The sequence below is a fragment of the Myiozetetes cayanensis genome, unplaced genomic scaffold (genome assembly GCF_022539395.1).
Source record: "Myiozetetes cayanensis isolate MyiCay16 unplaced genomic scaffold, myiCay2020 scf16, whole genome shotgun sequence".
In the NCBI taxonomy this organism is placed as follows: Eukaryota; Metazoa; Chordata; class Aves; order Passeriformes; family Tyrannidae; genus Myiozetetes; species Myiozetetes cayanensis.
In genome coordinates, this window is record NW_026087270.1 from 13,786,041 (window position 1) to 13,800,760 (window position 14,720).

General features: G+C 44.3%; 1 protein-coding gene across 3 annotated transcripts in view; it reads right to left on the reverse strand.

Moving 5' to 3' along the window:
• The window catches only part of CDH13 (cadherin 13), a 426,216-nt gene extending 423,963 nt beyond the window's left edge, over positions 1-2,253 (reverse strand). For all 3 annotated transcript variants that reach the window (XR_007628446.1, XM_050311304.1, XM_050311303.1), the window contains exon 1: positions 2,088-2,253. Coding sequence is in view for 2 of the 3 variants with exons in the window: in XM_050311304.1 (XP_050167261.1) it covers positions 2,088-2,132 (45 nt within the window). In the remaining variant the exon portion in view is untranslated. The remainder of the gene's footprint in view (positions 1-2,087) is intronic.
• Between the last annotated feature and the right edge of the window lie 12,467 nt (positions 2,254-14,720).

Consider the following 14,720-nt stretch of genomic DNA (forward strand, 5'->3'; position numbering starts at 1 on the left):
AGATGTATATGCTAATAAAGAAGGTGGAGTGCAGTTTAAACACTTAAACATAAAGCAGTGCTAAAGCACCACAAGCTCAGCCCTGCATTACACTAGAACTCATCTCAGCCCTGCAAGGGAAGAAACTCTGAAGCATGGCTGAAAGTTATCAATAAACTGCACAGCTGCTCTCACAATCAGGTGTCTGCACCTTGTCAAATTTTAAGTAGATACTAGTGTTAAAAAAAATGCAGCTATGTTTAATAGGCCTTAAAAAACTGTCCTGTTCTGTCACATACATACTGCTTTCACTACAAGGGGCCGCTGAAGAAAATCCAAAGTCAAGCTGATTAATTCAGTGGTGTGCTAGAGTAGCTGTACAAAAAAAAACCACTAAAAACAGAGAAAGCCAAGGAAACCAGATGGGAGGTCTTCAGGCCAAGCTAAGAGAGCACCAGTTCAGTACATCCACAGGTTACCTTTGCACTGTTTGTGCCTTCTCCCCCAGCCCCTCTGCTCCCTGAGCATTGCTGCTCACTGGCAGCTTTGCCAGCCCAGCTGCCTGCCCAGGCTGGATCCCTGCCCACTTGTGACAACTTCTCCCCAGGAGCCCTCTGGGTCTCCCCAGCCCTCCCAGGAGCAGCAGCTCAGCCAGTCCCAGCAGAGCTGGCGAGCTGCCCACGGGCCAGCCCTGGGACAGAGCCACAGAGCCCCAACCCAGGCAGGCAGAGTGGCCCTGCAAGGAGCCCTGTGTGTGTCACCAGCACACGCTGCTCTGCACCATATCCACGGCCCAAAGCAGCTGCTTTCATTTGTTACACTCCCTGGAGCAGGACTGTTCCGAACCCACCCAAATGCCTTTGTGCTTGCTCACAGCAGATCCCCAGTCACCGAGTCTCCCGCTGTCCCATAACTCCGCCACCCACGGTCATGTGTGTACTCCTTATCAGGTTAAACCAGGACCTAAATACCCTACCCCTGATCCACAGCATGCACGCATCCAGTTCACCCTGCTGCCTCCTCCTTCCACACTGTGTGGCTCCTCTCGGCAACAAAGCTCTCCCAATGATGATCCCTCACAATTTTTCGCCTTATCATCCCATTTTGGAAAAGCAGACCAAATGCCCGCTGGAGATCGTAGTTACACGGACACGAGGGCTTGGGCTCAGCGTCCCAAGCACTAGTTTGACACTCCAAAACCCACCAACCCCCTAAGGGTTAACAAAACCACCCACTCGCGAGGCAAAAAGGAATTAACTTTCATCCCTGCTCAGGATATCAGCACCACTGTCACTAAGCACAAGAGTTTACAGAGCCCCTAAGACAAAAGAAGGAAGGATGCACTTAAGCTGGACAACAAAGGATTTCCAAACCTCCTCCGAGCTCCCAAAAAAGTGAGCCCTGTCAACAGCGGCAGGAGAAAAAGAGCAGCCGGGAGGTGTTGAGAAGTCAGAGCCCAGCGAGCCGCCGTGCTTTGACAGGCAGCAGCAACGGGGCTTCGGCAGCTCCGTGTTTTTAAGGCTGGCTGTTTTTGCCTCTGCTTTCTGGCAGAGGGGGATCTGTTACATTTAATAAGAGAGAGGCTACATAGCGAGTCACTAACAGAGTATTACACGTCTACCAGGAGAGTACGGGGAAGGGAAACCTCTTGCAAGGTCTGATTTTATTTTTCCTCCATATTCCCCCCTCCTCTTCTTTTTATTAAAAAAAAAGGCAATAAATAACGTGAGCTGCCTGTAACAGCCTTCTAACCGGCAAAAGCCACAGAGGAGAGAGGCAAATCAAAGTTGCAGCATTTGATATGACAGAAAATATTGCTGCTGCAGCTGCAACCGAGACACTTGAAAGATTCCCCCCACCACCTTTCCTGAAGGGAAACAGAAAAATGCTATATATCACACGGCAAATTGGCTGTAATTGTAAATCAAGGAACTACGAGATTCTACATTCCTAGCAACTGGCTTAGAGCAGAGATCCTGCATCTTTAAACAGTAATTCAAGCAATGTATAATTACTCAGAAATCAGACCTGAATCACAAATACTTTCAAATCCAAATGCACAAAAGCAGAAAGATGAAAGAAAGCAAGGAAAAACACACATTTCTTACCTGGGACAGCAGAAAAGACAGAGTAAGTTGAGTTTTGTGCTGCATTTTGCCAGACTAGAAGGTACCAGAGGCTTTTTCATTCATGCACTCGGCTGCACTGAGCATATTTTCACTGTGAAACAGCCTTTGAGAAGAGACTCTGCCTTGAGAGCCAGCCAACTTCCCAAATAGATCAGCAGCATCATCACTAAAGCATTGGATAGAGTCTGATGACCAGAACCAATGGCTTTACAAGGATGATTTCTTCACAAAGCATCCCCATTTTGCATCACACATATTGGGCAAGCACCTCTCACAAACACAGCACCTTTAGAAAGCATTTTGCTTTGGTGTATTTGTGTGTTTAGTTTCAGTCTAACACATCCTGCCTTGCAGATCTTGATGGTATTTTCCCTTTGAGAAAATGGAATTGCACAGAGAGAAATAAGAGCAACTCTGAGCACCGCTGCAAAGAGCTTCTCTTTATTAAAATGTTAATAAGGTATGCTTTGTTTTCAATAAATCAAAAAAATGACCTCTGCAGTTTTGGCTACTTCCAAGCCTTTGAAGGAGAACCCAGTGAAATTGTTCAGTGTAGTAGAAATACAGATTATATTTTGTGTTTTCCCCCCCTCAATCTCACAAATCATAATGAAGACAGATCCATTCTGCCTGCAGAAAAAAATCCATCATAAGGCAATAGATTTTATTAACTGCCCAGGTAATGGCAGAATTGGCTTTTCATTCAACGAACTTGAATGTGGGACAAAGTTTCGAGGGGCCATGCCCTTCAGTGACAAAAACTTCTCCTCTTTGAAATAGAGGACCTGAGGGCTCAAGGACTTGCTTTCTCTGGATTGGTTACGTTGCAACCCAGCAAGCAGCATAGGCAGATGGACCAAAGATTAGGAATGCATTGCCTGCATTTCCAACTCCCCTCTCTTGCCACTCCCCATTATCACAACACTCCAGTCTTTTTTTGAGTTGTCTTCTGGCAGTACCCTTCCCCGTTTTTAGCATTAGAAGTCTCCCCAGCTCTCACGACTGCTGTTTTTCCCTTGCTGACTCATCCAGCAGAACCAGCTGCCATCACTTTCTGCTCTGCCCCACCACAGGTGGCTGCTGTGTTGGTGGAGATGAGAAGAAAGCTGGGGCAAGGGAAAGGCAGGTAGGTAGATACTAAGAGAGAAGCATTCAAAGGAGCTGCCAACCACTTTGAGTTCCTCAGCATCAGCAGGAGCTTCCAGCTGTGAATAATGTTGTTTGATACACCACTGCTAGTCTACTGCTCACAGCTTACACCCTCCTTTACTTACTCACTGGACCAAAACTGAAGGAAAACACTGTCATTCCAAGTTTAAGCCCTCACATGCAACAGTAACTCTGTTCCAGTGCCTCCATTACACATGACTATAAATTCTCAAAATGGATTAGAATCCGAACAAAACCCAGCAGGAACTACCAGTAGCAATAATAATGTTCCATAGAACCACAAAAGGTTCACCACTTAGACAAAAAACCATAGAGCAGGTAGGTTGCTTTCTTTTTCATCCTTTTTTAAGGCAGAAAGCCAGCTTAGCAGGGTAAAAAAAGAAAAATTTTAGAGCTCTTTATGATTAAAAATAAGTAAGTGACCACCTCCCATTGCTGCTTCAGGGAGCCAGCTTCCCACCAAGTGTAAGTCCCAGCCTCAAGAGGATCACCTAGGAAGTTTATAAACCAGGCTGTGGGGGAATTATAGGTCATATCCCACAGAAAACAGCACCAGCTGTACCACAGCGTGCACAGCCTTTGTATGAGGGCACTGGTATTTGGACACTCTCTTAACCCCACAAACGGGGGCCAAACAGCTGAGCGAGTTACCAGACCAACCAGAAATAGGTGGTGGCTGAAAGGAACAAAGGCATATCTGCATCCTGTTCCACAGGAAAGGAACTCATTTTGAAAAATAAAAGCCAAGTCATGGGGTAGATGATTCACTCCAAGGTAACGCATGCAGCAACACGAGACTTGAGCCAGCAAGAGCAAATAATTTCTGTACAAGACACAACCTGGCCATTGGGGCCACCCCACCTCAGGGGCAGAGAGGGAAACAAGGAGTTTGATGTGTTCCCAACGCTCCCACAGGCACAAGGAACAACCCTGCCACCATGGCGTCCCTCCTCACCACTGAGGGGCCAGGCAGCACAACCGGGCACAGGGCAGGACCTGCCTCAGCGAGGGGACCTCCCAGCTAAAAGAAGCCACATACCACAGCCCTTTGCCTCCAGAAACAGCAATGGCCCTCTAACAATGATTTAAAAAATAAAAAGTGTTTTTTGAAAAAAAAAAAACCAAACTGACCTTGTATCTCCAGTTCCACAAAGACTGTTCCCCTTCCTTGGTCTCCAGTCACAACTGCTCATTTGCCCCCCGAAAGGGGTAAATAATGATCCCTGGAGGGGTGATCGACCAATCCTGGAGAAGTAATCAGCAGTTCCCAGGGGTTAACCCTCCCCAGGCTGCTGCCAAACCCTGGCACAAAATGGCGCCCCGCTATGAGGGCAGCTGCCCCCACCCAGGCGCTCACCTGGGAAGCGGCCAGCCTGGCTTGGCACACCTGAGGTGAATCCAGCTCACCACAGCCTTGGGTGCTCTGAGGGCTACTGGGGTTAACTGGGGACAGGTGAGCGGCTGCTGCAATCAGCCCCTGGGGCCCAGGAGAAGGGTTTGGCCCCTTGCAGGTGGGCTCCCAGCCCAGCTGTGTCTTCTGGAGTCAGCAGCACAGTCTTCTCTGCTAATTAGCTTATTAATGAAGAGCTGTTAGGTTATTAATTAGAAGTTAATAGTTGGTTGCTCAGTCTGTCTCAGCCTCAGGTGACTGGAAGAGTTTCAAACTCTGCAAAGCCTCACTGAGGAGCCGGACAGCAAACAGGTGATGAAGGGTGGTCTCTCTCCAATCCCTCTCTTGAAGAAATTTTGCTGCACAAATGAAACGTGAAGTTGTGGGGCCATGGACCAACAACAACACAAATAACAGTTTCAGATTTAGGGCATGGTTATAGGAAGGGGTCCAGACCTTCCCTTTTAGGGCAAGCTGTGCTTCTCTTCCTTGCTGACGCAGAGCGTGTAGTAAGTTTAGGCAGCGACTGAGAGGGTCTTGGTTTGTGAGCAAAGAAAGCTCCTGCCAAGACCTTTTCTTGATCCAATCCCATGTTAACTGATGGGTGTAACATGCTCTGCAGTTTTTAGATGCAAGACGCCATAATTTTCACTTATGAAATCCGGAACAACTTGACACCTCAGCTCAGTCCCTCTCTGTGACATTCTCTGGCCACAGAGGCCAGTGCTGAGCTGAGGCCAATGTGAACAGTATTAATGGCCTGCAACACATAAAGTGTTGTCACAGATAGACCTATTAGCAAATGAGGGAGTGACTGTATTATGGTGTCAGAAATGCCTTTTGACCTTCAAAAGATTTGCCCTGACTATTTTGTAAAGGCTGAGGATCAGCTGCTGTGAATCTATCAGAACAAGGGAAGTTTAATTTCCCATTAAAATGAATCACACAGGAAACCTGGATGCAAGAGAGAGAGGGACTAATTTCCCCTGCCATTGTACTGGCAATCTATACAGTGCTGGCTGCTTCACCAGACTGCCATTTCTTTAAGCCTGGAAAAAGGCTTTAGCCCTGGGCAGCAACTGGGGTCATGTAAGCTCGAGTGGAGCACCTCTAGGACAGAAGGCATAAAAAGAGCACACCCTAAAGTGGGACAATAATGCAGTCTAAAACAACTCAATCCTCATCAGATCAGCATCTGTCCCTGAAGAACAGGTACCCAACCCAAGGCCTCCATAATAACCTCAAACTCCTACCAGTATTTCTTACATGAAGGACTTATTGGCAACAGAAAGTTTGGCATTAGTGCAGCTTTTTCTAAAACCTGTGGGAGTGGATGAATACTTTGTTTGCTATTCCCCTACATTCCAACCCAAGCTCTAGGATGGTAAAAGGGTTTTGTTTTCATACTTGCTAACAGGCAAGTCTCAGGCAACTAGAACTAACTGATACTTCAGTGGAAAGAAACAGGGTGTGTTTCATTGTCAAAAGAGGACTAAAAAACAGTTGGTGAGTCAAACAGGAATCTTTCATTTCAGAAAAATCCTTAAGAGACCATCACACCCTTTTCCCTCTAACTAATAACAATAATAATAATCATTAAAATCCTTGTTATAATGGCCACAAGACCCATTTTTTTTTCAGTTCTCAAAGGAATAAACCCTATTTTTGCATGTTTTTTGCAGCCCTGAGCCCTTTAAGCATAAACAAAATGTATGTTCAACTTCTAAAACTGAGCTAGTGTAAAGCATTCTAGAGTAAAGCTACTCATCTAAACCTTACTTGGACCAGAAGCAAACTGTTTCTTAATTCTACCCTCATCTGCACTCAGTTGGGGAAGGAATGAGATGAGCCTTGGGTATGCAGTGGGTTGAATGTTCCACAAGTGCTTCATGGAAATGAGTTTGCTTTAATTCTCTTTCTCCCGCTGGCCCCCTTTGTGGAAAGAGCTCCTGCTCCTCAGCTGACCTCCAGCATCTAATTGTTTCCTGGAATAGTGCAGGTATATTCCTGTATCTGTTATGAACTCGTGCCTTTCAGCTGAATCACAACTGAGTTTGTCCTGGGAGCTTTCCCCTACTGCAAAACTCCCAGTAATTCAGTCACTTGCAATGCCACCCCCATCCCCACGAACAGGTAGTTGAATTCTGGCCCTCCATTTACCCCCTTTTCAGTCATACAAAGGTGTCTCACACCCACTGGCACGTTTGTCCTCCCCAAAGCAGAGGGATAGAGCAAAACCTTCCCGCAGAAGCAGGACACCTGAGGCTCAGGACGCAAAGGGACCTGATTAACATCGCGAAGGTGCTCAAACACAGAGCTAAAAATTGGCCTGATTGCTAAATGCCTCAAGCCCTGCCCCTTCCGACTATTGAAAGAACCTGTTGGTCTTCCTGGGGGACCTGGGAGCTTCCTCTGTTATTGTGCAAACCCGGAGCTGAATAGCGGTTTAATTTAACAACTCGTCACTGGCTGGACTATCTGTTTCCATTCCCCACATGTGCCTCTCCCTCCTCGTTTTAGCACCATTACTCCTTTGCCCTCCCCCCTACACATGATTGTATCTGGCCTAAATACAGGTGTTCTGGAAGCAATTACAGCTTCGCTGGAGGAGAAGATGATTCTCAGCTCATTAGTGGTTTGCCTGTATTACGGGTATGACTCCTTGTTTCCCTTCTGACCTCACCTATTGTCTAGGAAATGAATGGATATAGGAGTGAGAAAATTTGTTTTGGCAATGGGATCTGTATTTTCCAAGGCTCGGTTATATTGAATTCTGCCCAGAAATACAAATCAGAATAATTAACCAAACAAATGCACAAAAGAGCTTATCATTTCTTATTTTGGTAGCAACGATGCTAACTCAAAGTCATTCTTTAAAATTCACTGTGCAATTTTATTAGAAAAGTTACTCTTTTATATATTAAAAAAAAAATAACATTTCCACAAGAAATGGGAGAAAAAGCAAGTTATCACTGTCAGAGGTTCTTCTAAGACATATCCAAACTCAAGATATTCATCATGAGTAATGGGAAAGTTAATACTGCAGGAATAAATTAACCACAGAATTTTAATGGCTTTATTGTGTGACAGTTTCTAAAGCCCAACCAAATATCAGCTAGGAAATTCAAATGTGAGAGATATGCTCTTAAATCTCACAGTTATGGATTTTTTTAAAAAATCCCTTCTTATGATATAAGGGTCATTTAATATATTCTACCATGAATGTACAGCTTACATATGGGTGGAACATCTCACCATTCTTACCCAGCCACAAGCCAGCTTAATCTTTCATCTTTTCACAGGGGAACAGCAGATACATAAGCATATTTTAGGGGGAATAAAATAGTTGAGAGAGAGAGGGAGAATGTGCCAGTCTTTGAATATCTCTGTGCTCAGGACTTGAGCTGACACATTGGCCCAGAGCTGTTAAACCCTGATTTTGGGCAGAGCTGCTTGCACTGGATGTGTTAGGAGAGCAGGGCACTGCTCTTTTTCGTCTTATTTTCTGCTACTGTGCCTGCCCTGGCCAGTGCAGCTCTGTATTTCACATGCCATTATCATAAAAATATGGTTTCAAAGCCCCTCCATCAGAATTGCAACTGGTTTTGCCCTGGACGAGGCAGCAACTGAACCATGTTGGGTTAAAAACTGGCTCAGCTACCAGGGAGCTGCTCCAGCAGGAAGGCACGGCTGTAGGAAAAGGGACCTGAGCAAAACCTCCTTCATAAAACGAAAAGACACATCTGAGCAACCTGGTCTAGTGGAAGGTGTCCCTGCACACGGCAGGGGGTTGGAACAAGACAATCCCTTCCAATCCAAACCATTTTGTGATGCCGTGATTTCCAACCCGACCTTTAAGGTTGGGCAGCCTGAGCTCTTTAACAGGGCCAGGCTAAGGGTGAGCTCAGCAGATACCCTTGTCCTGCTGACCTCAAATTGCCACAGATTGCAGCAGCAGCAGCAAGATTTCCATCTCTAGACCCTTTCTTCCCCATTTACATTCACAACCTTTTCTCTACGCAACTGTCATGGCTTTTAGGCAGATAAATATCTTCCATGCTTCTCAAGGGTGTCATACGCTACTTAGTATTTTCCCTCTGGTATCAGCACCTGTTAACCACGGAAAGAAAGTGATTAGTCTTACATGTTTGGCTTCAAAAATTGATTTTAGGACACATCTCCTTGTCATTGGCAGGTTTACCAGCTCAAAATGGTGATATTCTCTTCAATGATAAGTTTTCTCAGTCTTGAAAAGCAGGAATCGCATTGGGAAATTTGCTGGGTTTCCCTTTCTCATGGAATTTTCTACACCTATCAAACCATTTATGACAAAGCTGTCTGATATTATGTAGCCCTAGAGAAAATTTGTCTCTGCAGATCTAGAAATGTCTTAAGGAAAAAAAACAGTCCTTGTGATGCAGGGGCTAAAAAATAACATTTGAAAATTGAATGTTCTTTAAATAACCAGAAAACTGTTTTGTTTGAGTTTTTTACCTCTGAAAATAACCTGGTACTTTAATCAACCTAAATAGGCCTGTGATCAGGTTGGATAAAAAGTAGTGCTATACAAGTATGCAATTACTTTAGACCTAAGACAGTAACATCTCAGCTAAAACCAGCTGGGTTCAGCTTTAATAGGTCATTAGTTCCCTTTGAATTAGCTGAGCGTGCTGTTGTAACAGTGTATTCAAGTATTTCTAGAGACAATTACAAGTGAGCACATTGAAATGATCCTCAATAATGCACATCCATACAGAACTCAACCTTCCTGCCCTCCTGCGTCCAGAAAGCGTGTTGGGCCTGATACATCTTCAAGGCTGAGCTCCTTAAGGAGGAATATCTCTCAAAAAAACCACTCTGCCTACACCAAAAACATCTGATTCTTACACTGCTTCTTTACATGCCTTTGAAATGCTGTATATTATGCATGAATTCCTGGTTCATCATGTATCTTGAGATCTCTTTGTATTTCGTTGTTTGTCTTCAATTTTGTATCTTGCTTATGTAAAATTCATTAAGCCTCTGTAAACATGAGGAAAAAACCTGTTCCTTTTGCCTTCCCCCTTGGGATTCTAGAAGGTTACCTTGCCTGGTGCTAGTCCATAATCTCTCTCTTGGGTTTAGCTTTTAATGCATGCAGTACTCCAAGAAAGAGGCAGTCTAGGGTGTTTGGAATTGGTGGAACTGAATCCTCTAGCATTAGAACAAAACATTCTTGTATTGTCTCCTCTTGGTCGGGTTGGGACCATAAAATTACCTGCTTTTTGCTGAATGGGCCTCCTGTGGGAGGAGAAAACAGATTGCAGTGGGCTGCTCTGAGGGGGCTCTGAGGCATCACATCTGAGGTCCCTTGTCAGCTGCTCATGCAATAGAGTGTGGGTTGGAAATTTGCTTCTGCTGACATGGGAAGAAATCATTTCACCTGGAGGGATAGGATGGAATGCTGTGAGAATGACCCACATCTGGGTACTAAATTCCCTTTTCTTTTTTTTTTTTTTTTAATATGTTTCAAATCAAAATAGGGCTTTGGTAAATCTAAGAACTCCTACTGGCCATGCTTGATAAAAAACTAGTCCTGCACAGTTTCCTGGCTGCCATACAGCCAGTATCAGCAGGGCTTTGGGCTCCTGGGAGCTGCCATCGAGTGACATGTGTGACAGTAGCTTTGGGCATGTTCTACTTTAGGCTGAACCCAGCACAGACAAGCCACAGGTTTAAAGAACACACACTCAGCTCCACAATATCTTTTTTCCTTATGCTGTGGCTAACACCATCAGGTCAGGAAATCCCCTGAGCTGCAAACAGTTGGAAGCTGGAAAAGCACTCAGGGGAAAGTTCGCGACAATGGCTTGTTCCTGCTGTTCCTCGGGCGTGTGTTTATGGCCACTGTTGCTGTTGGTCTCTGAGACACAAGTGGAAATGCCTTGCTAAAAGATGTTAAAAGAAAGCCTGAAAGGTGAGGGGACAGAGCAGAAGGAAGTGAGGGGGGGACTGTTGGTGTAGTGGTACCTGTGGAGCAGTGGTGATGGTGGCAGAGGTTGTCACCTCCAGCAGGAAGGTGGGATCAGCCCTTGCAGGCAGCAGTCCCTCCCCATGGAAGAGCAGGAGGTGGGTGGGCTGATCATTCTCCCTCTGCTGCTGGTCATCATTTTGCTCTTCCCCTCCTTTTTAATCAGGGAAAGGGGTCCTTTTGCCCCATCTCATCTGTGCAGGTGATGCAGGCAGCACAGTGGGGGAACTAAAGGTGTGCAGAGCTGCAGGGCAGGGACTGTGCAGTACCAAGGGAAAGCCACATTCCTGTCAGGATGCTCTTAGTCCAAGCCAAGCAGGTGAGATGGATGGAGGAGCCAGTACAGCTGTTCTTGTGTGTACTGAACACACCTTAATAAGGGAGGGGGGGAAGCCAAACAAAAAAAATTTATTCTGTAGTGCTAAAAGTATTCTATAAAAATTGAGAAATTTTCTAAGATATTTTTTCCTCATTTAGAGAATAAAACAAACTTCTTTTTTTTTTCTGAGAATAGTTTAAATCTGGTGAAGCCAAATGTGTTTTCTGAGAGATTCCTCACTATTATCATTATCTGATTCCAAAAAATGGCCAACCTGAGTTCTTAAAGCCCATGTGCCAAATCCTGCGTAGCAAATTTCATCCCTAGAGAAAGCAACTTCTACATCACACTTTGGGGATGCAGCACAGGTATTCAGATGCTGAGAGGTGCCAGTTTTCCACTTTTCAGCAGGTTTTAAAGAGATACAACAGCATCAAGGCAACAAGAGCTCTTAGAAAGCTCAGGTGAAGTATCTTGAGTGCAAGTCCTAGAATGGCCTGGGTTGGGTGGCACAGCGTGGGGACACTTCCTGATGTCTGAAGTGCTCTGGGAGCAACGGGAATGAGCTGTTTGTGCCACCCCTGATGGGAGCCCAGCACATGCAGGGTGCTGCAAGGCCATTCCAGAATAAAACATCAGCTCAAGTTCTTGGTGCTGTGCCCGACACCCAGCCTGCTCAAGAGAGATGATAAGATTTTTGTGCCATGGCAAAGGAGAAATCAGGTTTTTTAAGCCTTTTTCATATTTTTTTCCCCTCATAACTTCTTCTCTTTAAGTAAAGACGGATTAAAATAAAACTTCAGGCCAGAATGTACAAACTAAAATACTGCTTTATTTTCGGAAAGGAGATTTTGGGAGTGCTGACTCAGCTCCCGGAATCAGCGCTTCCCTGATTGCCCTCACTCAGAGAGCAAAATTTAAGAAGTTAAGTGAAATACAAGGAAATGAAGGGTGCAGAAGAGTTTACTTGCCAGTGGGTATGAGGTGCATCTGAGAGAAAAGAGGTGGTTCAGTGGAAGCAATCATAATAATAATTAATAATTAACTCTTTCAGTCTATTGAGCTCTGAAAGACAGAGATATAAAGTAATAGCAATCAAATGTTATTAAACATGCCAAGTGTCTTAACAGGTAATCATATACAATCAAGCTTCAATAATAAGAAATAAAATTTAGTTATGATTAGATCCAAGTCAAAACAGTCAAAACAGATGCAAAACGAGCTACTTAACTCAGCAGAAAAAAAAATCCTCAGGATATCTACTTATTTCAAGATCTAATGGAGTTTACTAAATAAATAAGTTGACTAAAAAGTGATAAAAGTTGGTGTCTGAAGCAAGCAAGCAGATTGTGTGTTGTTTGGGAAATGCCATTGTATATCTATCTAACATTTCAAAGCATGTAGTTAGAGTATTGCCAGGGTGCCATCAGCCTGAAAGTAGAGAACAATAGTTTTTGAAGAACTTCCTTAAAAAACAGCTTTTAAGCCTGGAAAGCTGAGAGGAGATAGGTTTAATCATAAATCAAGTTAAGAAGGAAGAAAATAATGAAACAGGATTCCACTGTAGACAAAATGACATTTCAACTTTTAAAAACAGTTGCAAAGAGTAACTGCAGACAACATTTCAGCTTTATACTTTGTTCAAAAGATGGCAGCACATAAATTAGGAGCCCTATTCTGCAATGACAGAACACTGGTAATTTTTCCTGCTTAATAAACAGGAGAGAATAGAGAGGTATTTGTTGATCAGTAACTTCCAGGTGACTTCAGGTAGGAGTTGTCTCTGCACAGGTATGCAGCCAGCCAACATGGGAGTTGATCCACGTTCTTTGTAGCTTTAAGCTGAAGAGAGAAAGGCATCAGTGAAAATGGAAATGAACCCTGGCTTCTTGGAGCCTCTTTCTCCAACTGGTTAAGAAAATAAAGCATAATTCCTCCCTAGAAGCTCTGCCTCACTGTGAACTCCTTTGCACGGTGTCATTACTTGGATGATGATCCAAAAACAGAAACAGCAAATGTCTGATATTGTACTCCTTGAAGCAAAGCCTTCAGCTCTGACCCAGTGTTGCTGGCATATGTGAACAGATTTAAAACACTGGGGCTTGGGGAGTCAATTTTCCAGTGGAGTATTGGAGTAACCTCCCACCTCTGTGTGAGCTGATGTGGCACCATCCAGAACCATCATCTCCCGCTGCCACCCTTCCCCAGCACCCTCCAAACCTGCAGCAGAAAGCAAAAGGGCTTTGCACTGCCTGCTGCTGCTTTTATGCAAAACACTTGCAGACCATAAACCTCGTAACAAGAACAGACAAAACGGATTTGTACACCGAGGAAAAAGCCCTGGAGGTCCAACTGTGCCTGCTGGTGACACTTGCCCTAACTGGAAACTGCTTTTCTATTGATTAATCACAGAGGAGTAAGGAGGCAGAGTGCTAATACATCCTGAGGGCATTGATTAAAGGAATCAATGCTGGCACATATTTAGGGCAGATTTTTGTTTCTTGGCACACCCCTTGTTTTACGGCCGTGTGGTAACACCAAAGCCTGCTGAGACACCCACGGCCAAACAACGAATTTCACCCAAGGTCGTGTGGTTTCGTGGGTTTGAGCAGCAGTGACTTCAGTCAGGTTCACCTCCTCGCTCCTCCAGTTGGTAGGGAATTTATCCCAAACCATTTCTTCCACACCAAGAAATACATTAACCTTAGCCAGCAAGTAAGGTGCTGTTGGAGACGACAGGTTGTCTTGTTCCTTACTCTTTGCTGCGAAAGAAGCAGCATGAAAACACATTTAGGCTGATACATTTTTCAGGCCTTTTACAATATGTACACAGCTGCTTCAGCTGACAGAACTATCCAAGTATTATAAAGCATCTAAACATCACATCTTTATCTCCATCCTGGGCCAGCAGGCAAAAATGTTTTTATTCCCCACCAGAGAACTGGAGAAGGTGCAGTTTGTCTTCAGTTACGTCTCCTGCAGATGTTCTTTCTTACTTTGCTTTGGGCAATTCATAACTTTGGCACAAGTGGTCAATTCCCACCGATGACCATCACTCGTGTGGGTGATGCAGATGAGCCGGTTTCACTGAACATTTTGTTTCCTTTTACACAAAAACCAAAAGGGTTCGTGGGTTTCATATTTATAAACATAATTCTTCGTCAGGGATGTTCAGGCAACAGGCAAGGTTTTGCTGGAGATTTTGGTAGGAGCTGCCCCACAGCCGACACTTTGCATTTCTGGAGGAGATTCCCTCGATAGCCACATGAACTGAAGCAGACAGACAATGTACAATAGCACCATCTGGTGACTCCCAATAATCTTACTGTTGCCCCCAATTCCCAGAGACGGGATCCACTACAAAAACTAAACAAAAACAAACAAACAAACAAACAAATTACATATTTATAAAAAGGGGCAGGATTCAGTGAGAAATCATTTTAGGTAAAAAGCCAGTCACCTTCATGTGTGCAATTTTCATATTCAGTGAAGTGGTAATAGCAGAGGAGATGAATCATAAAGGATTTGGGGAATCTTTAGTTAAATACTGTGTGATTTTCCATCCCTATTCTAGCAGATTCCAGCATTTAACAAAATATTCAAAAAACAACCCTAGCCCCAGGAAAAATATACTTGGCTAGTATTTAATAACCAAGCATTCTGCACCTGTGCAACTCAAATGAATTGGATCATCTTTATCCTTCCATTGTAATTTGTCTGGAT